This window comes from Microcebus murinus, chromosome 8 (assembly GCF_040939455.1).
Source record: "Microcebus murinus isolate Inina chromosome 8, M.murinus_Inina_mat1.0, whole genome shotgun sequence".
In the NCBI taxonomy this organism is placed as follows: Eukaryota; Metazoa; Chordata; class Mammalia; order Primates; family Cheirogaleidae; genus Microcebus; species Microcebus murinus.
The window spans coordinates 51,382,030-51,404,820 of record NC_134111.1 but is presented as its reverse complement, the minus strand read 5'-3'; the positions used below and the strand labels follow the sequence as shown (position 1 = coordinate 51,404,820).

The following is a 22,791-nucleotide window of genomic DNA, read 5'->3' as shown; positions in this document are numbered from 1 at the left end:
ACTTGAAATTAATTCAATAATATAATTTTTTATGAAGTTACATAAATGTTATAAACTTTTATAATTAAGATGAGGCCACACACAGAAAACCTAAATCTCTAGCTACTTCCTTTTTAAAAGGTTTATTTTTTCTCTCAGAAATCTCAGTTAAAGTCAAATAAAAACTGATGTGAGGATAAAAGAAAACACCTACTTAAAAAATATCTGAGCATAAACTTTCCTTCTTTCAGAAATACCAGCTCTAAGCAAGAGAGACATTAAAAGCAAGTACTGCAAAGAAAGAAAACTTATCCCTCATAAGGAAAAAAAGGAAGAAAGTCTCATTCAGCTTGTGCTTTATGCTGTCCATTGTTAGATGGTGACTCTCAGAGCAGTCAGTTCCTTTACAGTAAAGAAAGTTTTCTGGAGTTAAAAATGTAAGCATACAGCCTACTGAGCACTCAGAGCATTTTATTATTTATTGCACAACCATGTTACTAATAGCAATAATGTGTGCAAAGCAGTCCATAATTTCTTAGAAAAACTGATGCCAATAAACTAAAGAAAGGTTCTAAAGCGTACTCTAATCGGTAGTTTAAAGTTTTTTCTTACAATACTACTTATAGAAAGAGTCAAGCCATGCAGTGCTTTATTGCTTAAGATTTCAATGCATTTAAAAAACAAAACAAAACAAAAAAACCTCCCAGACTTCAGAAGCCATGCTACAGAGACAAGGTCTCATTCTGGCTCCTGCTCCATCCACTCAGGGAAAAGTGGGGCTCCTCTGCACATCCTAGGGTGATGCTTCCCAGTCTGCCTGATGGCACCAAGCCAAGCAGAGCAGGAAACTTCCCTGGTCCTCTTTCTCAAGAGCCAAGTTAAAGTCATGGAACTTACACCATTTTAATGTTCCATGATAGTCTCGTGTATAGCAATTCCATTGTTATTATGGAATTCTCTGGATCAAAGTCATTTTTGAAAAAGTTAAATCTGATAATAAACATTTAACTTCATTGTATTTTCCTTTTTTGGATATCATGTTGCTTTTCCACACATGTTGGAAAAGGAGACAAGCTATTTTATTCTTTAGACATTGGGAAATACTTTGCAATTGGGCATTGCTGCTTAATGGAGATTAAGAATTTAAAAAATGGGAAAGCTTCTTAAAGATCACAAAATGAAAGGCATTTACGTATTTTTTAAAGTATAATTGCCATAGCAACTATCAAAAATGAATTTAAGATATATAAGTTTACTTTTAATCTACCATTACTTATAATTTTAAGTGAAAAAATATTGCCCATTAAAAACCAATTATACATTTATACTTAAATCCTGAAAATGGCATGCCATTTAAAATATGGAAGAGTGTTGAAACTTGATTAGACTTTCATGTATCATATCAGCATGTAAGCTCAAGGTGTGTATAAATAGTTAAATTGTTAAGAAGAATTTTTTTATTTTTCTAAACATAAGACTTGGGAGAAAACAAGAGATACATCCTAGGTGTGGTAAATACTGGAGACAGCAGTCTTTTTCCAGTCTTTTGCTGCCCATGATCACAACACTAAATTGAGTAAGGAATATTAATGCTTGCCGTCAGGTTAGCTCTATTTTAGAAGGACGACGTGGTTAGGTTCTGATGCACTGAAGACTTTCTTAGTCAGTTAGTTGCCTTGTTGTTACATTTATTAGTTACTCATGGACCATAAAGAGTTAACCAGCACTGAGGTGCATGTTCTGGAGATCTAGCAGATGGTGTGAAAATACATCGGATTTTATTTTTGTTATTCTAATATACCAACACACTGACAGAATAACAGTTCTTAAGGAAACAGCCAAAAACGGGATAAGCTTTTCATTTAAATTTCTGGCATTTTGTTAATTGAAATGAGATATGAGCACTACTGGATAATAAATGCAGCCCTCTAACACACAGGCAAGTCAGGACAGGAAGAGGTGGCAGTGTGAGGCAGAAGAGGTGCCATGCTGCCATGCTCGGCTGCACTTCCTAAGAGCTGCATTTGGCAAGATGGCGAGGGGCAGAATACTCACCGGGGTGTTGGACTGCTCTGTCAGCTTTTGTTCCCACATCTTTAAACGTCTTTCTCGTTCTTTAAGCTCCTGCTCTTTAAAGCTGAGATCGCGCTCTAGTTTCTTTAGCCTCTCAAGAGTTGCCTCGATTTCACACCTGCACAGGGATAACTGATGTAAGTCTCAGCTTTACTTAAGAGGTATCACTCATTAAAAAAAAAAAAGAGAGAGAGATAGGGTCTCGCTCTGTAGCCCAAGCTGGAGTGCAGTGGGGTGATCGCAGCTCACTGCAGCCTGAAACTCCTGGGCTCAAGCAATCCTCCTGCCTCAGCCTCCCGAGTAGCTGGAACTACAGGTGTGAGTCACCACACCTGGCTCCAGCCTAAGAGATATCAAACTCTTGGTGGTGCATCAGAATGCTCATCAAAGTAAAAGACTAACACTTGTGCTTTTAAACCAATCAGGAAACTACAAGAGAAGAAGAAATCCTTCATATTCTTAAAAATCAACAGGTAGTTTCTAGTTGAAAAAATAAACTCAAAATATTTCAACAAAATACTGAAGTGCCACTGAGGTGCAGTGTAAGTTATGGAGCTTGTGTCCCAGTTCAGCCATGTAATAAATACTTACATTCATCTAGCTCTTTACAAAGCACTAGTATATATTATTTCATCTTATTCCCATAACAGCCCTAAGAAACAGGTACTAATCTCATATAACATAATAGATGGGAAAACAACACTCAGGTGATCAATATCACGCCATCAGTGAGTGGTTGAGATGATACTTTAGACTCTTCATTGGCTGAGTAACCCAAGCAACCAACTGATTAACCTGACTCAGTTTCCTTGGTTGTAAGGGGTGGTAGTTATATTACATTAGGGCTCTCCAACTTGCTGGATCCTAAGGCTTACCTAGGCAGGCTGCTTGTTAAACAAACAAACAAACAAACAAAAAAACACCAAAGGAACCAAAAAAACCAATAAAATACAGATTCCTAGGACCCTTCCTTGAAGCTCATGATTTAGCAGGGCTGGGTGGGGCCTAAAACATTTCATTATTTAATAAAAGACCCAAGTAATTTTTACAATCAGGCAAGTATAGGAAAACCTGGGTTAGATTAATTCTGAGGCTCTTTTTAACTCTAATATTAATAATTTTTATTTTTCTAAATTTTATTTCAGCATATTATGGGGGTACAAATGTTAAGGTTACATATATTGCCCATGCCCCCCTAATATTAATCATTTTTAAAGGAAGGTCTCTCCTTAGTCTCTGTAGGCCGACCTCCCTCACCTCTGGGGACAATATGCCCTGTTACGGAAACCTGTCCCGCACAGCAGTCGGGACAGCTGAGACGGCTCGGCACAAACTCTGTATCCTTCAGAGCTGTCACAACGTTTAAGTCTAAATTTATGCTCTGAGAACTGGAAGTTCTTCCCCTTGGGTTTCTCAAGAGTCTGTGAGTATCAGTGATGAGAGAACGAGAGAGTGGGAGAGAGAGGTCAAGGCTAGAGAAGGCACCAGAGAGAAGAATCTGGAAGAAGGAAAGGCCTGGAAATAGAGAACTGCCGTAGAGTAGTTGCTTAGTGCTGCCAGCAGCTGCTTCCAGGTGCCCCCGAGACGACCCCCGTTACAGCTGCACAATCACGGTTCAGACGCTGACTACGGCAGGTACAAGCCCCACATCTAAGTTAGTGAGTATATGTGATCAAAATCTGCCTTTTTCTTTCCGGGGAAAATCAGAATAAGTGAACGGCTCATTCCAGTGCTCATACAGATGAGAATTAAATGAATGAAAATGAAAAGGTTCTGGCTATTATCTGGTAAGACCCAACTCAGGGAACAGCTAGGGAGGTGGGTCGAGATTTGGGCCCAACACTTCACTTCCCTGCCTGTCTGAAAAGCACCTCAGCGCACGGTCGCAACATAAAACATTAAACGTAAAACATTAAACATAAAACGCATCTGCTGCTCTGCCCACAAATATCAACGCTCTGTCCCTGCCACCGGTGCCATTTGGAAAATCATTAAAGGATATAGGCAAAGTCACATTACAGTCCCTCAAGAAAGACACTAAATCAGCTATCTTTCAGGATTACGACTGTCATAAAATCCAAATGTTAGCCTCAATATTTCTGACAAAAATGTGCCCAGTCACATAAACAAAAAAATGTTTGCTTTTATTTTTCAATGAAGGATTGAGGGGGAAAAAACAACCTTAGGGTAAACTTTTGTCACAGAAAAGGAAAGGGCGAGCCATCTTTGGCCACTGAGAGTCAGAGGTGACAAGAAGGCAGCAGAGCCAGGCGGGCCCGCGGGCCAGCTGGCAGCAGCCTGGGCCGTGGTCTACACAGCGCTCCTGCCAGCAAGACTGATCTCACCGGTGTTCTTTTTGATCAGGGTAAATGGTCAGCACCTTCTATTTCACTTGTAATTTAAGCCAAGGATTCATCTCAAGTTCCAGCCCCGGGAGCCCACTGCAACTGTGAGCCCTTCTGGAAAACAGACCAACAGCTAAATAAGCTGAAAGCTGTGGCACAGAAGCCCACAGTGAGGAAATGTTCAAAATCGTCTCCTCAGGCCCAGCTTCCCAACACTGCTTCTCCGACCCCAGGCCCTGAAATGGAGCGAGGTTACATGAGAGATGCAACCCAACCTGGAGACGACACAAACACAGCCAGCCGCGGCCCTCACCGGTTTTTGCTGGTGCATTGTTTTGTATCAAATGCATTTGTTAACGAATTTATATAACCTTCCTATTCTAAAAATATAGTCTCAGTGTCTTAGTTGATGAAAATTATGATTTTCTCTTAAACCAAATCCAACACAGTCAATTTCGACTAGTATAAATTTTCCATATCCTAAGAACAGGCAATGAACTGTAATTATCTTCTTTCGTCACACAAAAACTTACTTTGAAAGAAAAGGTCAATTGGTGGTAAAAGGAGTGATACAGCATGTATATTATATGATAAATATATATGTATTAAATTTAGTGTGATATATTACATGATTTGTGCTAACATCCAAATTGCAACGATTACATTTTTTCATCTCTGCTTTTTTGTTTTTAAGAAGGCATGTCATGGTGAGAGTACTTGGTCACCGAGGAAAAACAACCAAAGAAGTACTTTGCCAAGAGACACAGCTCTGAAAGCTCATTGCAACACTGCCTAGCTCACCCACTGCCGAGCACCACAGGTCTGCAGGCAGTCACATGGGCTGATGAAAATTGAAAACAGGACCAAAGGGATGATACATTTTCTGTTCTTAATGCTCATTGTCATTACTGCTAATAAGTCTACAGGAAGAGAAACAAGCTGAAGTTCTGATGAACAAGGATGGGGCTGACCCTAGAACTCTTTCCTATCACTTATTAGGTCAAAGGAAATAACATAGTTTATGCGGTTTTTAATAATTTAGTTTTAAAAAGAATTTTCAGAATAATTATTCGGTTTTCTAAAAATACAAGTTCCATCTGGCCGATGCTGTAGAGGAAGCTCTACCAGAAAACAATCATTTGCCAGAAACATCACAGCAGTATTGGAGTCAGACTGCACTGTGACTCTAATTTACGAAAACACCAGTCACATGGTTTCAGACACCAGACAAAAGTTGGGAGAAAGAAAAGCATCAGTGTTGTCCTTTGGAATATCTGGTTTATCTAAGAAAAACACATACTTCTTTTCAGCACGTTGCATATTGGGCTAGGCAGACTTTTTGCCTTAATGATAACCTGAAACAATCATGCTTTGTAATATTTCTCCTAGCTAAAAAGGAGCCTAGTCAAGTGTAGACTGCATGCCAACAAGTAGACAGCACGACAGTGGCCGCAGGTCTAGCAAGAGCGCTGCACAGCACACGGCAGGAGCAGGCCCGCGGGGCAGACCACCTGGGCTCCACGCTGGCTCTGTCTCAGTACTGTGTGCTCTCGGGCAAGTTACCCAACATGCCTAGGCCTCAGTTTTTGCATCTGTGATATAATTTAGGGTTGCTATGGGGATTAAAAAAGATAATCCAAATGAAGTACAAGCATCTGGTAAGAACCTAATAAATGACAACTGTGTTTATTATTATTATAATTAATATAATTATTCCCCATGTTTTTAACCATTTGCCAAGTTCAGTTAAAACAGCTCTGCTGCTTCTCAAGCTGTGGTTTACTGTATGCCTTTTACTAAAATATATCAATGTATTTTACCTCATTTTCCCCCATCCTGAATTACCAACTTTATTCCTCTCATTTTTCATCTTCGAGCTTTTTAAAAATTGAATTTATCATTCAACTAATCCAGGCTTGATGTAGAAAAAGTAGAAAATAAAGATGTACAAATAGAAAACACTCTTCCATAATCCCATTCCCCAATGATAATACTTTATGATACTTTCCTCTATATACACATAAATATATATTTTATAAAAAATGAGTCATTCTAAAGAAACTACACTGTAGTCTCTATTTTTAAATCATCATCAGATCTGTGTTATCAAAATGGCTCCATATTATTCTGCCTATGGAGATAGCATTTTTTAAAGCCATTTCCCTTTTAGTGCACTTTATGCCACCTCTAGTTTTACATTTTTAAACGATGCTTTGCTGAACAACTGTCCATACATTTTTGCATAGCCTTCCCATTTATTTTCTTAGGAATAAACTGGTAGTGGTAGAGTTTCTAGGAAAAAGAATATGAACATTTTTAGAGCATCTGATCTACGCTGCCAAACTGTCATCCATAAAGGTAGTATTTTCCCACCAGGAACGTATGAGAAAGCCTATAGCTTTGGAGATTTTCATAATGTGTATTTTTGCCAATCTGATAAATTAATTATGCTTTCTTATACTTATTTGATTGCTAAGTGAGGATGAATATTTTTCATATGTTTATTAGCTATTTGATTTCTTCTTTCATTCCTTTTTATGTCTTTTAATATGATAGTTCAATTAAAATATTATTTTTAAAGCTAGAAACTCTATCACAGCAATATTCAATGTGTAATCTGGAGACCCATGAGACCTTTTTAAAGGATTCTTGAGGTTAAATTGTTTTTGAGAATAGCACTAACACAGCATTTGCCTATTCTGCTGTCATTCTCTCACAAGTGTACAGAGTCTTCCAGAGGCTTCATGACATGTTGATAGTACCACAGGCTGAACACAGAAGCAGGATTATTGTTATTTAAATGAATCAATAAATACATATTCAAATTTTTCCTCTGTTCTAATTTTGAATGTGGTAAATATTGACAGATATAACTCATTTAAACAAAAGTTCTTTGGTGCTCTCAATAACTTTTAAGAGTGTAATGGAGTCCTGAGACCACAAAGTTTGAGAGCTGTAGATCTATCATATAGGGGGAAAAGTTATAACAGTATGTCATTTGTCTTGGAAATTCATTTATGATGGGTATTACTTTTCGCCAAGTGGAGGTTTTAAATTTTTATGTAGAAAATTTAACCAATCTTCTGCCTGCTTTCTGATTTTGTCGACATACTTTAAAAGACTCCCTATGTCAAAGGTATTAGTATTAACATTAAGATCTTACTAATCCCTTGGATAAAAGATCAAATAGCATTTCCTCTAGGAATCCTTTTATTATGTCCTCAGACTAGATCAGATGTTATAGTTACATGCTCTACATTACACATTTAGTACTTCTGTCATATACCTAACAAAATAATGAGATAGTTTTTTTGTAAATTTATATTTAATGATTTAATACTGGACACTCCTGCCGGAGAGCTCCATGTGCACCGGGACTGCTGTGCTCTGTGCTGCAGCCCGCACCCAGAACAGCACTAGCGGATTTCACACCAGCAGAAGTTCAACAAATGAATGATGAATGAACGAATACAAAAAGCACTTTTGTCATGGCAAACAAATTAACCTACATATTTATATTCTTTTAACATCATAACGTCTTTTTATATTATTACCACTATGGTATTTTCTTCCCTCCTTCCCCAGTATTTACTGAGCAAATGCTGTGTTCAAGGCACACTCTAGATGCTGTGGGTATGGCGATGAACAGAAGTGACTGTCGGTCCCTCTTACATTCTAGCCCGTGAGACACACACTGAATAACTGCAGAATTGATTCCAGTAGCAGGGAAGGCTGTGAAGGAGACGCTCTCAGAGCACATAGAGTGGGACCTGACCTGGCCTGGGGTCAGGATACGCTTCTCTGAAGACGCTGTTCGGCTGCTGTCTGAATGGCAAAGAGCAGCCAAGGCGGGGTGTGGGTGGCAGAGGCGGTATGCAACTGAAATGGGATGAGTTTTAAAGAGAAGAAACTGCAATTGCAAAGACCCTTAATAAGGGAGAAATAAGCATCTGTTGAGGGATTAAAAGCCAGAAATTAAGGGGCAGAATGATGTCCTTAAGATGCGGCGGCTGTTGAGGCCAGAGTACAGAGGGTCTTACGAGTCTTCTTAAATATTTTGGTCTTTGTCTTAAGAGTGTTGGGAACTCATATATGGATTTTAAAGGGTGTGATCTGATTAGATGTGCACTGATCTCTTACTGTACGACATGAATATTACTTATATGTCTTATCAAGAAAAATGTCCCTCATACCTAGATGTGAGCTCACAGTATTACTTTTGTGTCTTTAAATAAAAAAAAAATCATTTAACCCACTGGCCCTAGATAGATATTTCAAAGGAATAAAAGTAAATCATGTTATTGTAAAACACCAATCAAACAGAAAGCCCAAAGTAATGTCTAATAATACGAGTAAACAACTTAGTTCCTTTTCAAAGTGCATGCAGTACTCATTTGGCATCAGCAGATGGCGTAAGGTGTCACGTTCCCGCCATGGCTATCAGGGACGGAGTTGAAGTTACTTACAGTCTCTGCTGAGTCAGGGCAGGAACAATGTCAGCTTCCAAACATGCTATTTATATTCATGGAGCAGGTGACCTGGCTAAAATGTTTCATCCTGAGCTTACTTTTCCACTCATACAATTCTCCATTACTAAGTTTGTTTTGCACTTTATAAATTTTAATAGGATTTATAAAATCCAAAGTTTTCTTTTAAAAGTGTTTTTATAGTCTCCCTACCCCTCCACTAGCATTTCCCATGCTCTGCAAATATCAACGCAAATGGCATTCTTTTTTTTGAGACAGAGTCCCCCTCTGTTGCCCTGGGCTAGAGTGCAGTGGCATCATTCATAGCTCACTGCAACGTCAAACTCCTGGGCTCAAGGGATCCTCCTGCCTCAGCCACCTGAGTAGCTGGGACTACAGATGTGTGCCACCAGGCTGGCTAATTTTTTGTATTTTTAGTAGAGACAGGGTCTCACTCTTGCTCAGGCTGGTCTTGAACTCCTGGCCTCAAGCAATCCTCCATCTCGGCCTCCCAGAGTGCTAGGATTACAGGCGTGAGCCACTGCACCGGGCCAAGCATTCTTATTGCTTACTGGACAGAAGCCAAAGCATCCTAACAAAGAGTTAGGAAGCTGTATACAAAGAAATGTCTGGTAACCATCTTTTGTCTCAGAAGATATGATTTCAATATTCTCTCCAAATACTTAGACATATAATAAGGCAACAAGCTTAGAAAAACATTCTTTTTTGCTTACATATGAAACGAAGGACATACTGTATCTCCCAAATCCTTTTAAAAATGTTTTTTTCCTAAGCTATGCTTAGATATCAGGACTGTCATCAGGGCTTCTCATTCCCTTCTTCACTGAGACTAGTCATGGACTTTGGAAGCCAGAGGTTGTGGCTTTGTGTCAGGGCTACCCACCTCCACTCTGCCTTGTTGTGCAGGAATGAGTTACACTGGTCAGGAAGGTTTGTGTCATTTGACATAGACTCCAGAATTGAAATGATTTGCTTGAATGATGGCCGTTTCTGCAGAAGAGAAAATAAGTAATCACTTGTTGGGACTTAAGAAAGGAGATCTTTAAGAGAAAATGTAGACATCCACAAGCTCAGTGATAAGCTCAATCCACCAAAACAAAACATGATATAATGTCTTGATTTAGTTATTTGACAATCACCAGACCACTCAGGTTTAGAGAACTGTATTCTTTATTTTCAATTAATTATTCATAAGGATAAATTCAGATACTGTTTTTCTACTGTGTGGCCTAAGATTGGGATAATTAGTGTTTCTCTCCAGGTAAAGAGAATACTAATAATCTCTTTTGGTTATGATTAAGGATTCCTAAAAGGAAAACATCCTTTAAAAATCTACCTATGTGATAAAGCTGGTAAAAATTAATGGCAGAGTCTGTGTGGTGGGTATGCTAGTGTTCACTGTAAAATTCTATGAACTTTTCTGTATGTTTGAAAATGTTTATAATAAAATGCTAGGGAGAGGGTCTACCTCTCATCCATTGCAACTAATGAAATTTCCCAGATAAGTCAGAAAAAGACAGTCACCATAACATCACTATTCTCAATATTTATTTCATGTCATAACTAGCTTTAGTGCTGGGACACGGTAAGGTGCTGTTCTCTAGAGATGAGCAGTGGTTAAAGGTATTTCCTGAGCTAGCAGTAACTACACTAGTCTATCTCTTTAGGCTCTAGCCAAGGTTGAGACAAAAGGTTAAAACAAAAGGGGAGAGAGATAATAAAAAGGATGATGCACATTCTCTCTTCATCATGCCTCATAATTATACCATTTCTGAACAAATTATAGTTGCAGCAATTAAAACATGCATTTTAATTTAGCAGCACAAAAACAAGAAGGAACAATGTTGGGGTGGCTTGCTCTCAGGACTTGAGTGCTTCTTACATTATTAAGAAAAGCAATTTTTCCACTTCTCAGAAATCTAAAACTGGGGTACTTATTGAGTTCTGCCATCATTGTTCTCTTCCAAGTGCACGTGCACACGTGAGCATAGGCTTTAAGCAGAGGGCATAAGTAGCTACATGTTACTGATGTACATTAAGCCTTATAATATACAAAGTCTATAATAAACAAAGAGGAAAATGCCCTAAGTAGGAAGCTTGAAAAATATTCTGTTTATCTTCTTTAGTTTTGTTCTCATCTTAATTTCTCCCATACTGTGTCAGGTTCTAAAGGAAAACTATTTTACTTGTTTGTACAGGAACTAGTTACATAATACATAAAGATTTTTCATTTTGCAAGGAAAAGAAGCAGGAGGAGCCAATGAATTTTTAAAAAATAATATTTTCTCCCACATTTAATCATTCTTGAAATAACGTGCAATTCTTTTGTAACTGGAAGACAAGCATCCTAGAAAAATCCTTTTTTTTTTGGAGACAGAGTCTAACTCTTGTTGCCAGGGCTAGAGTGCCATGGTGTCAGCCTAGCTCACAGAACCTCAAACTCCTGGGCTCAAGTGATCCTTCTGCCTCGGCATTCTAAGTAGCTGGGACTACAAGCATGTGCCACCATGCCCAGCTAATTTTTTCTATATATTTTTAGTTGGCCAATTAATTTCTTTCTATTTTTAGTAGACATGGGGTCTCACTCTTGCTCAGGCTGGTCTCGAACTCCTGAGCTCAAACGATCTGCCCGCCTCGGCCTCCCATAGTGCTAGGGTTATAGGTGTGAGCCACTGCTCCTGGCCCTAAAACAATCTTATTTTTATAGTTAGGATCTACTCTTGGATAGAAATGATCGAAGTGAACATTTAAAAAGAAACAATAATACAGAATTGGTAATAATATTTTATGTATTATAATATTTATGTTAAATTAAATTAAATATTATGTATAATAATATTTATGTATATGTATATGGTATGTGGTAATAATATTTTATGTATTCTGGTTACAGAATATACTGTTTAGTCTAGGATCTTATATAAGCCCCCTTCCTCTGAAGGGGCTTAGGGGTTCTTTTAAGGTATTATACAGGCCTTGCTTATTTTAAAAAAAATCACAGCCAGGACCATTTATTAAGTATCTCTACATATTTTTTCCTTATCTGTTATCTTCATTATATAGGTAAAGATAACCAGTTTCAGAAAAGTATGAACTGCCTAGCATCACACAGGAAGAAAGCTACAGAACCACCGGTTCTGCTCTTAAATTCTTCAACATCTTTTATCACATAAATGTAAGATATTACTTCCTATCAAACTCATGGCCTTAACTATTATTTTTTCCTTATTTACAAATGTCATTTTAGGACTTGAACCAATACCCACCTTTCTTTTCTTCCTTCTCTTCAATAAAATATTTTGAGCACCTGATGTAATAAGCCACGAGAATGACCTGACATTTACCTAATACCAGCTTTCTGTTGTACACATCTCCCCATTCTCACTGCAAAAGAACACCAGTTCTGTAGTTGAGCTGAATATTTTAACCTAGGTGTTAAAATAGTCTAAGGGCTGAAAGTCTAAAGTCTAAGGACTGAAAAAAAATAAAATAAAAATGTTTTAACCAACTATTGTTCTACAGACGTGCATAGGACAGGTAGCAACTTCTACCAGGACAGCAATTCAACTTCTAGTTGAGTTGCTACATATTTCTAGCCAGAAAACTAAAATGTGCCTCTTAGGACATTTACTGTGGTCTGGATACTTAATGCAACAAAACTGGGCCTACTGAACTACTAAACTGATGTACAGTACAATAGGGAAACACATAGAAAAACTAGCCCTATTCTCTTGTAGAGCTTGCAATCCACTTAAGAAGAAAAGATATTCTAAAAATACAATAGTACAAGGCAAGAAAGCAACCCAGACTGTGGTTTAGGGAAAGGATTATTAAGCCTGGGCTGAGGGAAACAGAATAACCAGGAAGGGCTGGGTGATGAAGGATGCGGGGGAGAAAGAAAAGAACGAAGAGAGCATGTCTTGTCTTCGTTGAGAAGAATGAAGGTACATAAGGTGTGTCTAGAGGAGATCACGAAACGTGGGCTGTGGCCAGATGTTCAATCAACTCAAATACAGGGGATATTAGCTGTTTTATCAGGAAATTAAGTCCTGAATTTAGAAAATAAAAATCAATCTTTAACTTTCTTTATACTTCACATGGCTGGAACATGAGATGCCTTTGGTCCTAAAGAAGGGTTAGGACATGCCAACTTCATAGCTTCAACACTAGACTTAATGTCCTTATTGCATAAGATATTTACACTATCATTTAATCAATATACCGTAAATGTATACTCTTAAAATTTTAATTCACGTTAATATTGAGTTTCCAGTTAAGAAATTCAAAAGCTGCTTTGCATACTAAAATATAACTACAATTATAGCGATCCAGTTGCAATAATCTAATTCAATGCAAATAATTTCAGGAAAAACTTCTATTTACATATCAGAAAGAAATATACACCAAAATTACTTACATATCACAATGGACATATAACTGGTAGAAGGAGCAGAGAAAGGGTAGTATGGCATCATTTTAACAGTATAAAAATACGTGTTTTAGAAGCTTGTGAACACCTGCTTATAATTTCTACTGAATTAGTTGCAAAGTGCCAGCAATAAAAATCCCCACATTCTGCAAAATCACACACTCAAAACAATAGGGCCTAAACAGAGATAGAGCAGACCACTCAAAACTCATGCAGCTTTGTCACAGAATACTAGTAGAAAGAATAACAATCCTAAATAAAAATACTAACAGTTAAAAAATGTTAAATTATTTAACAAAAATAATACTAAGTGAATATAGGACTCTACTTTTAAAAAGGGTGAAGGAAGTTTGAAGAATGAAAGCAAAGATTAGGCTGCTGGTTCTCAGGGCAAAGCCAAAATGCACATAGCTAGGGAGAACCTCCAACAAACCTCTCTACACCAAGCTAAGCCAAGAAGGCGCACATGGAGTTCGAATCCACAGCACTGGGTCCCTAGCCACCTTGTTGGCTGCATCATTATACTCTACAATCAGTGCAGAATGATGCACTGGGAAACATTATGTATGAAGCAACATGAGTTCTATGTTTTATCAACATAGTTTTCACACTCAGCAATTGTTTCTGAGTTATTCCCATAAAGAGACATGTTTAGAAGAACAGACTGTATGTTATCATCATTCATTCTTCCTGGGGGTCAGATTGGATTTAATTGGGTTTAAATTAAGGAAGAAATTCTATTCTTTAATACTTCTTTTTTAGGTCTCTATATAAAAGGTAAGTTGTAAATACTTCTTTTTCCATGAAAAACTGGACAAATATGAACTATCAAATTCTTGTTCCTTTTCTGAGTGCAAGTGCTCTCTTATTCTAATGTTTAATCTGTGAGAATCGTTTTTTTTTATTTTTTAACTTTTTATTATGGAAAATTCCAAACATACACAAAAGTAGAACAATATAATGAACCTCCATATACTTATCTCTCAGCTTCAAAAATTATCATGGCCAATCTTGTTTAATCTATACCATCATCCATTTCTCTTCACTTTATTTTGAAGCAAATCCAAGACGGGTCTATCGTTTTATCTATAAACGTTTCCGTATGTATGCAACAGTCTTTTTTTAGAATGATCTTTGCAGGGAAAGGAAACGGGCCATTCATGCTCAAATGTGATAACCACATGAAAGCCTAAGTTTGGGAATTTCTCCAACTCTATTGTGACAGTTCAAACACACATCACTGAAACTGGACAGGGAGCATATATCAAGATTCTCCAGAAGTGCTACTTTTGCCTGCTCTTTGGTTAGAAAGGCAATATAGTGCAGCGGTTAAGAGCAGGGACCTGTGCCAGATTGCCTGGGTTCACGTCCAGCCCTACCACTTCCTAGCTGTGTGGCCTCCAGCTCATTACCTAACCTCTACGTGCCTTGGTTCTTCATCTGTAAAATGAGGATGATAATATTACCTATTTCGTAGAGATATTCTGAGGAATAAATATGTTAATATACATAAAGTGCTTAGAATAGTGCCTGGCATATTGTAAGTATTATGTGTTAGCCATTTTATAACACAAATGTGCAACAGTTGTTATTAAAGATTAAAAAAGGATAAAATTGTTTTCACTGAGTCAAGAATGCCAAATAGTACTGTAAGAGTTAATGAGTCTCTAGAGATCAAGATAAGCAGATGTCAAAAGAAAACCTTAACAATCTAGGGCTCACATGAACATCAATCGAGCTTTGCTTTATTACCCCAAGTTTTAAAACCTCAAAGCCAAAGTGAAATTCAGAATTCACAACAACAATAATAATGAAATATGCATATACCTTGGCATCAGCTTCCCAGCACTGATGTAACAGTTCAGCAAAACTTCTGGGGCAACTGCTCGGAATGGTTAATCTCTACAATAGAGAGAGGGAAAACAAAACAAAATAAAACACAGGGATTTATTCATTAAGGCAAGCAAATACCATTTGAAGGGTCATAAAAGTTAATTTAAAAGCGTAAACAAGACATGAAATTTAAACCTTCCATTGATTAACACGTTGACTACCACACTAGGAAAAAAATTTTTTCCTTGGGGCCACAATGTTTTATTACAAAAATAGAATAAAAACTTCAAAAACAAAACAATCTTTTCTAATTTAATAAAAAGTTTGTTATTTTTCATTGTTTTCTGTGCATGAGTTATATGCAATTTGAAAAATAGTTCATGTGGCTCCCAAGGTAGAGACGTATAGTTGCATATGCTTCGCAGGGCCCTGGGCTCAAAACTAGCATGAGTTAAATACAACTCACATGGCAGTTAATGCGTTAATATATGACACAATTTATGTTTAGATTGGTAATACCTAATCTCTAAAGACTCGTATTTTTTCTCTAAAGAGGAAAGGGCAGTGGATGGAGAGTCAGGTTCAACACAACACATGCAATAAAACATAAAATCAAGTCTAAAAGAAACTACAGTAAGGGGCAAGTTGGAACTTATACACTAAATCTAAAACCACAAGTCACTATGCTTTTATAGGCAGTTTATAATACATGTAAACAGGCCAGGTAACTGGGAAACCAATTTAGCTTGGTGTACAACTCTCAAAACACCTTTAGCACAGAGGATCACAGAGATCATTTTAAAGAACTGTGCATTTTCTTTCTCACTGGCAAATAAGATATTCTGAATGTATGACGCATTACAGCTTTGTTTTAGTCAAATCCATATATGATAAGGACCTAATAGAACACAAATCATAATGTGAAGATCGGTCCTGTTATAGTCTACAGTAGTGGTTCTCATAGAACATGTGATGCCCCTATTCTGCAGAGGCAATATTGTTTGTTTTAGAGATTGGAGGGTTCCAACTGGCATTTAAGGGGAGCAGGTCAGGAATGCCAGACATCGTTCAATATACCATAAAGTCCTATATGATCAAGAACTCTCTTGTACCAAATTTCGAGTGTCCCATGTACCGTCAAGTAAGTAAAGCAAGCAAACAATGAGGTTTATAATTTTCTGGGCCTAGAATCTATCTTTAATTTACAAATAAGCACAGAGTATTTTTTTGAACAGTTTCAAAATACACTAAGTATTTTGCATGCTTTTCCAAGAATGCAACTACCAAACAGACTAAATCAAAGGCAGATTGATTTTTGCATTATTTATAACTTTACCGAAAGTTTTGAAAAATGTCACCCGACAATAGTGCTGCTCCTGGTACTGGAGTCCTTAATGCAACCCAACTCTTGCAGGCTACATTTGCAGCTGCTGAACTTTGCTTACCCATAGGTACAAGCACCTAAAACTGTTCCATTGTCTCCTCTAGTGTGGTCCTGCCTGAACATTTGTACAGTGCAATGCATATTTCATTTATTTCTCTTTTATATTACAACTAGAGCATTATATTGACTTAAAATATGTGTGTAGGTACACTGTGTTACCAATGAATTTCATTTCAGGGGAGTGGGGAACGTTAATGTAGTTGTTATAAAAAGAGCTCTGAGTGTGATGGAGTTTAGAACTGCTGGTACTAACAAGTACTAAGATTTATTCCACAGTATTGTCTGCCAAAGAAGTTTTACAAATAAAAAACTTAAAACTGAATTAGCTGGATTGGGGGAGGCTATGTGTAAAAGTAGAAAAATAGTTGCCTTGGCAAGGAAACTGACAATCTATATTTTGGATTACAGATAATCTTAAAATCAAAACAAGATTAAATTAAAAACAAAACAACTCTCTCCAAATTAAAGGCTATGCGAAGTAATTTTAACTTCTAGTCTTGTGATTTCATAGAATAGAACAAGATATATTAAACTGTACTATTATTTTACAGTAATGTGAGCTGCAAACCTTTTGATAAAGGTCAAAAGAAAATTCAGGTGTTTTCCTCTTTTTTTAATATAAAATGATGGTGAGGTAGGAACTAATGAAAACAGACTATAATAGCGATTATGCAACTGAATGTATTCCACATGTAACTAAAAATAATGAGTTTTTGTAAAGGGTAACATTTTTCAATACAACTTTGTCTCAACATTTTTCTAATAACTGAAATGTGAACTGGCTGAATATGGATGTTGATCATTTCTGTCATCCTTTCTTACTGAAAAACTGTTTAGATACCACATCTGAGACATTACACAAGGAGACTCAATTATTTTAAATAATGTGACATGGTCAAATATTAGGTAAATCTGAACTCAGACACTTTATGTAATGGATTATTTTGGTGCATTAAAAAGTACTTTAAGATAGAATCCAAAGTATTTAAGTCCCGATTACATAACTGTCGGCATTCCTAATGCATTAAAACATTCTGAAATAGCCAGATCTTAGCACCAGGTCTGCAACACTACTTAAAACTTAAATATCTTAAAATAAAAGTTTTGAATTAAAATGTTTCCCAATCACTAGATTAGGAATGTATGACATTTTGTAAAGAGCATATTCATTTTTTACCATTTTCTGCATAAGATGTAAAAGGTTTATTTTTGTAAAGTTTTATTTTTCTGAAGTATAGTCATGAGCAGATTGAGTTTTATGAAGATTTCTATGTTAATCAAAGTTTTGCTACTTAGAAGAAAACACATTATATATAAGAATCTAAATATTTATATAAAAATGACTACTGATTTGAGTTCCATGGAAATGACAAAAACAAATATACATATCTGTTACATTTTAAAAATTTACTAGTAATGCCCTGTTAATTTCATGCCTTCTATAAAGATTCATTGTTTACTTTGTATTTAGCAGTGCTTTACGAATCTAGTTTTAATAAGATTTAGTATCAGAAAAATGATTGCTTTAAGGCCTTATTTCATTATTAAAGGTTTAGAAGCAAAGATCTTCGGATATAATTTTTAGAAAGTATTGCTTTTCCTATAGATGCAAAAAAGCAATCCTAAATGGTGAAAGTGAATAAGGTCTATTGTCTAGTAATGTCTAGTAATGTATCAATCTTAATTCCTTGGTCTTGACAGCATATACCACAGATGTGTAAGATGACACCATTGGTGGAAGCTAGGTGAAATATACACAGAATTTTTTGTGATACTTTTGCAAATTCTTATGAGTCTGTAGTTATTTCAAAATCAAAAGTTAAAAAGAAAAGGCAATACTTGGTTATAAACATATAGGGTGACTAGATCACACTCAGAATGCATCCCTGAAAGTTTAAACATACTATTCTTTATTTAAATGAGGCTTGTTAAAAATACGGCATTCCTTTTTAACCCAAGGTATTCAACAGTAAAAATAAATAAAATAATTAGAAATTGAAAGGATTATGTAAATATTTAAGTTAAAGTCTCAATTTTGTTATGAAATAAAACAAATCCTTGGGAATTACCTTAATGCTATGCAAATAGAATTTGTTTTGGAAATGAGTGCCTCCATTTATGAGGTGAAAATGAAGATACCTTCTTGAATAATGACACTGAAAATTCATTTAAACTTTATTTCTGACAAATAAATTTTGTGCAGAATAGGAATAGCAGATAAATATCCTTGTAACATCCAGTTTTACTTAAGTTCATTAGAAAGTTGAGAAAATGTATTTCACCATGTGGGTTTATTTCAACTTAGTATTATGTTTAATAAATATAGTATGAGAGGTATTTGCAGTCATCAGTTATGAGTTGATCATCAGGACACCATGAATAAAACAGTAAACTCTACTGGATGGGATCTCTGGGGAGAACATGCTTCTCTCATGCACAATGCTGAAGAGGTTCTGAAGGTTATTCGTGGGTGATTCCCAATCCTCAAGTCAAATATTCAGGGGCTTCTAATTTTCTTTCTATCTTTTTTTTTTTTTTTTGGAGACTGAGTCTTGCTTGATTACTCCAATGCAGTGGTGTCATTGTAGCTCACTGCAACCTCAAACTCCTGGGCTCAAGTGATCCTCCTGCCTCAGCCTCCTGGGTAGCTGGGACTACAGGCTCCTGCCACCAGGCCCGGCTAATTTTTCTGTTTTTAGTAGAGACGGGCTTTTGCACTTGCTCAGGCTGGTCTCAAACTCCTGAGCTCAAGCAATCCTCCCACCTCGGTTTCCCAGAGTGTGTGATTGGAGGCGTGAGCCACTACGCCCGGCCTAAATTTATTTTTTTCTTCAGCTTTAAAAATCCTTGAAAGTCCAATATTTAAAAAAAATGCTTTAGATGTACATCTATTCTGCCATACTTTAGATAAATTATTATTTAAAAATATTATTCTGTCTTATACATACTTAGAGCTTTAAGAAAAAAACAACCAAAAAAACCCCTACTTTCTCCTAGTTTATCTCAGAACAGTGTAAAGGGAAAAGATTACACTGAGTGTTCTGCTACTGAATCAACATAAGGTCAATAATTTTCTTCACTTTCATCTGTAAACCCAGAACAAGACATCTAATCCTCTCACTGGCAAAAAAAAAAACAAAAACAAAAACAAAAAAAACAGAACAGAAACAAGTGGGTCCTTATATTAAGAAAGTATCAGTTACACTGTGTGAGATCTTATTTATAGCACACTAAGAATTACTACCTCGTTTAATTAAAACAGAACAGCTTCTGTGAAACAATGAGTAGGGCAGATCCTTGCATATAGCTCCTTTTCTTAAACTGGCAGCTCTTTCCCATCAAGTTCAGCTATCATCAACATTTCATCCATCTCCAATGTATCAGGAGGACAAATTTTCAGGCATCCAGGATTATGTGATCTAAAAGATGGAAACTTGGTTTCTCCTAGTCAATAGCAGGTTTTTGATTAATTTAGTTTGTTCCTTCACAGACACGAGGAGCAGATCAATCTAATTCTTTCAGGGCATTAAAAAAGGAATATCTTTATATGTTCACTTTTTTTTACAAATGATTTTTATTCTAAGGCTACACTCTTACCCTTTATGGAGGGCACAGATAAGATATGGAAATGAAGAAGTTTTTATAAAATAAAGTTGTTTTGCATTGCAAAGACAACTGCATGCTTCCATTACATGATCTAAGTTCTCTTAATATCTTGATATTGGATGCTTCATCCGTATGCTGAGAATTTCCATGGCTGTGCATTTCAGTCACAATTTTAAACCTTTCAAAACGTAGTTGCTCTCTTTGATATGAATGTGCCATGTTCTCTGATGTAGGCTCATAGGTCCAACTAACTGAAAGCCTCAATTTGTGGGAAGAAGAGAAGCGAGGCTGGGGACACAGCACAAACGGTGTTTACACCACTGAAGTTCTTTTGAAATGGAAAGGCTCTGCGTGAAGAAGCGAACAGTTATGCCACTGCCTCGCCAATTCCAGTGAGGAGCTCATCTTCAATGTAGTGTTCAACGTAGGTGGCAAAACTGTAATTTTTCCCTTTTTTGAAACTATTTTTTCTTCTTTTATTTTTGAAATTCTCATCTAAGCGACAGTTTCTTGTACTATAGTGACTCCTGCTGGGAGAGGTAAGTTGAAGTAGCTGAAGGTCTCTTACAGATATATCAACTCCCGGCCAGTAAAAAAGATGTCCTAAACGCAGGAGATGGAGTTAAACTGTTCCCCTACCTTGGACGCAATGGCTTCTTTCATCACTAAGAACAAACCCCTAGGTTTTACAATTGAGACTGAGAAACTAGTACAGTACTTGTACAATTTTTGATCTACAGCATCACGACGTGAAGCTGCAACAATTAGATGTAAAGGGTCCATTCATGAGGAATAACATCACTTTGACCCTTTGTGTTAGCTCCTACTGCTAATCTTTCCATAAGCGTGAACTTACTTTCAATTTGAAGAAGATGAAAAAGTCTTTTGCAAAACCCCAATACTGTTTTCTGATCTATGTACCTGAATGGAGAAATGTAGTCTTACCTCGTTTTTTTCCACTACAAGCCAAGCTACTTGTAATCCTTCCAAACCTTTAAAGGGGACCTCCCTTGTTAGCATCTCCCAGAGAACCTGGAACAAAAAGAAAATGGAATTTTTATTCTTGTACTTTATATTTTTGGTATATTACTGAAACTTTATCTAACATTTAATTGTATCCAATTACCAGATACAACCAACTCCATCTGTAGGAACTTGGGCAAAATATATATATTTATATACAGGACTTCTGCCATATATTATATACTTTTTTTGTTCTTTTTCATAAAGAAAAAACCTGGTTTAGAAATTGGGACATCTATAGCCAGACTTAAAATTTTATGAAACCCATGGGCCTGAGTGATTTAATTTTATCTCATAAGTTATAATAACTTTCACATATTCCCACAAATTAGATTTTGTATTTTGTCAGTTAAAACTCTTTCCACCCTCAATCTTTGAAGCATTTCTCTATAAGATAATGAGCGAGAATTCAACAACATTTTTAAAGGTTCAATAATGGTTTCATAAAAAAAATTGCCCCAAATCCAAATCACTGGCTAAGCCACCTACCCCACAATGGTAGATACTTGCAAAATTATAACGTTTGTGTTTTGGAGAAATCTCTTCTTCAGTCTAATGGATCCATTTTCATCTACCTATAATATAATTTATTATACCACATTCTAAAATGTAATAAACACTTTATATACACTCAAGCTGACTGGTGTATGTGAATTTATGTTTGTGTTCATCACTGTGCAATTCTTGAAATCAGTGTGGTTAATAAATCTGGACTGGAACCCAAAGACAGCAAATCAGTGCTAGGAATGATGCAGAGTTTTCCCTTTAAACACTGAATAACGGAGATTTGTACACTATTACTTTCTCTATTTATACAAATGGACTTGGAAAATTTGACTCTGCCAATACTCTGAAAAGTACAAAAACAATTCTAATTTTATCAATAACAATCACAATAATAACCATCTCTACCATTTATTGAGTGCTTATTATGTTCCAGATACACTTTACATATGTTATGATTAATATCAACCTTATTGAATAGATATTATCCTTATTTAAAGGTGAGGAAACTAGGGCTTAAGAAAGTTAAGCAAACTCACTCAAAGACACTCAGTTATCAAGTGGCAGAGCCAGAATATGAACTTACTGTCTGACCCTGAAGGTCAAACTCTCAAGTCCATATAATTTTAGAGAAGGGAAACCGGCAGGACTGGAGAGAACGAGACATGCCATATCCTAGGCATGGAACCCTGGCAGAAGCAGGAAGAGAACTCAGCAGTTCAGATTCAGATTTGCCTTGTTCTAAAAACAAAAGCCCCCTTCTAAATAAGAAGGTAGATGGAGGACATACACTCTATTCATGCAAATTGTATAAACCTTGAACTCTATATCCACTATTTCCTCAGCCAGTGCTCAGTCTTACTCAAGCCATAACATGTTAAATGAATTCTGGCTAATATGAAGATAATTAGCAGGAAAATCAGGGAAATTGGCAGATGCTGCTCAAGCAGGAGAAAAAAATTCACTGAAGCCTCTTTGGGCTTTTAATCAAGTGTGTAAGGTACTTCTTTAGAAGAGCTGCTGAATAATTCTATTTGAGTCACACAAGTGATTAGGAAAAGGTAAGGG

The 22,791-nt window shown here is 36.5% G+C and overlaps 1 protein-coding gene across 3 annotated transcripts in view; it reads right to left on the bottom strand.

Moving 5' to 3' along the window:
• MAP3K20 (mitogen-activated protein kinase kinase kinase 20) overlaps positions 1 to 22,791 on the bottom strand; it is a 171,157-nt gene that overhangs the window by 43,865 nt on the left and 104,501 nt on the right. For all 3 annotated transcript variants that reach the window (XM_012781959.2, XM_012781957.2, XM_012781961.3), the window contains exons 8-11: positions 21,142 to 21,228; positions 15,141 to 15,215; positions 9,768 to 9,874; positions 2,035 to 2,170 (exon numbers count right to left, since the gene is read on the bottom strand). In XM_012781959.2, the coding sequence (XP_012637413.2) occupies positions 2,035 to 2,170; positions 9,768 to 9,874; positions 15,141 to 15,215; positions 21,142 to 21,228 (405 nt within the window). The remainder of the gene's footprint in view (positions 1 to 2,034; positions 2,171 to 9,767; positions 9,875 to 15,140; positions 15,216 to 21,141; positions 21,229 to 22,791) is intronic.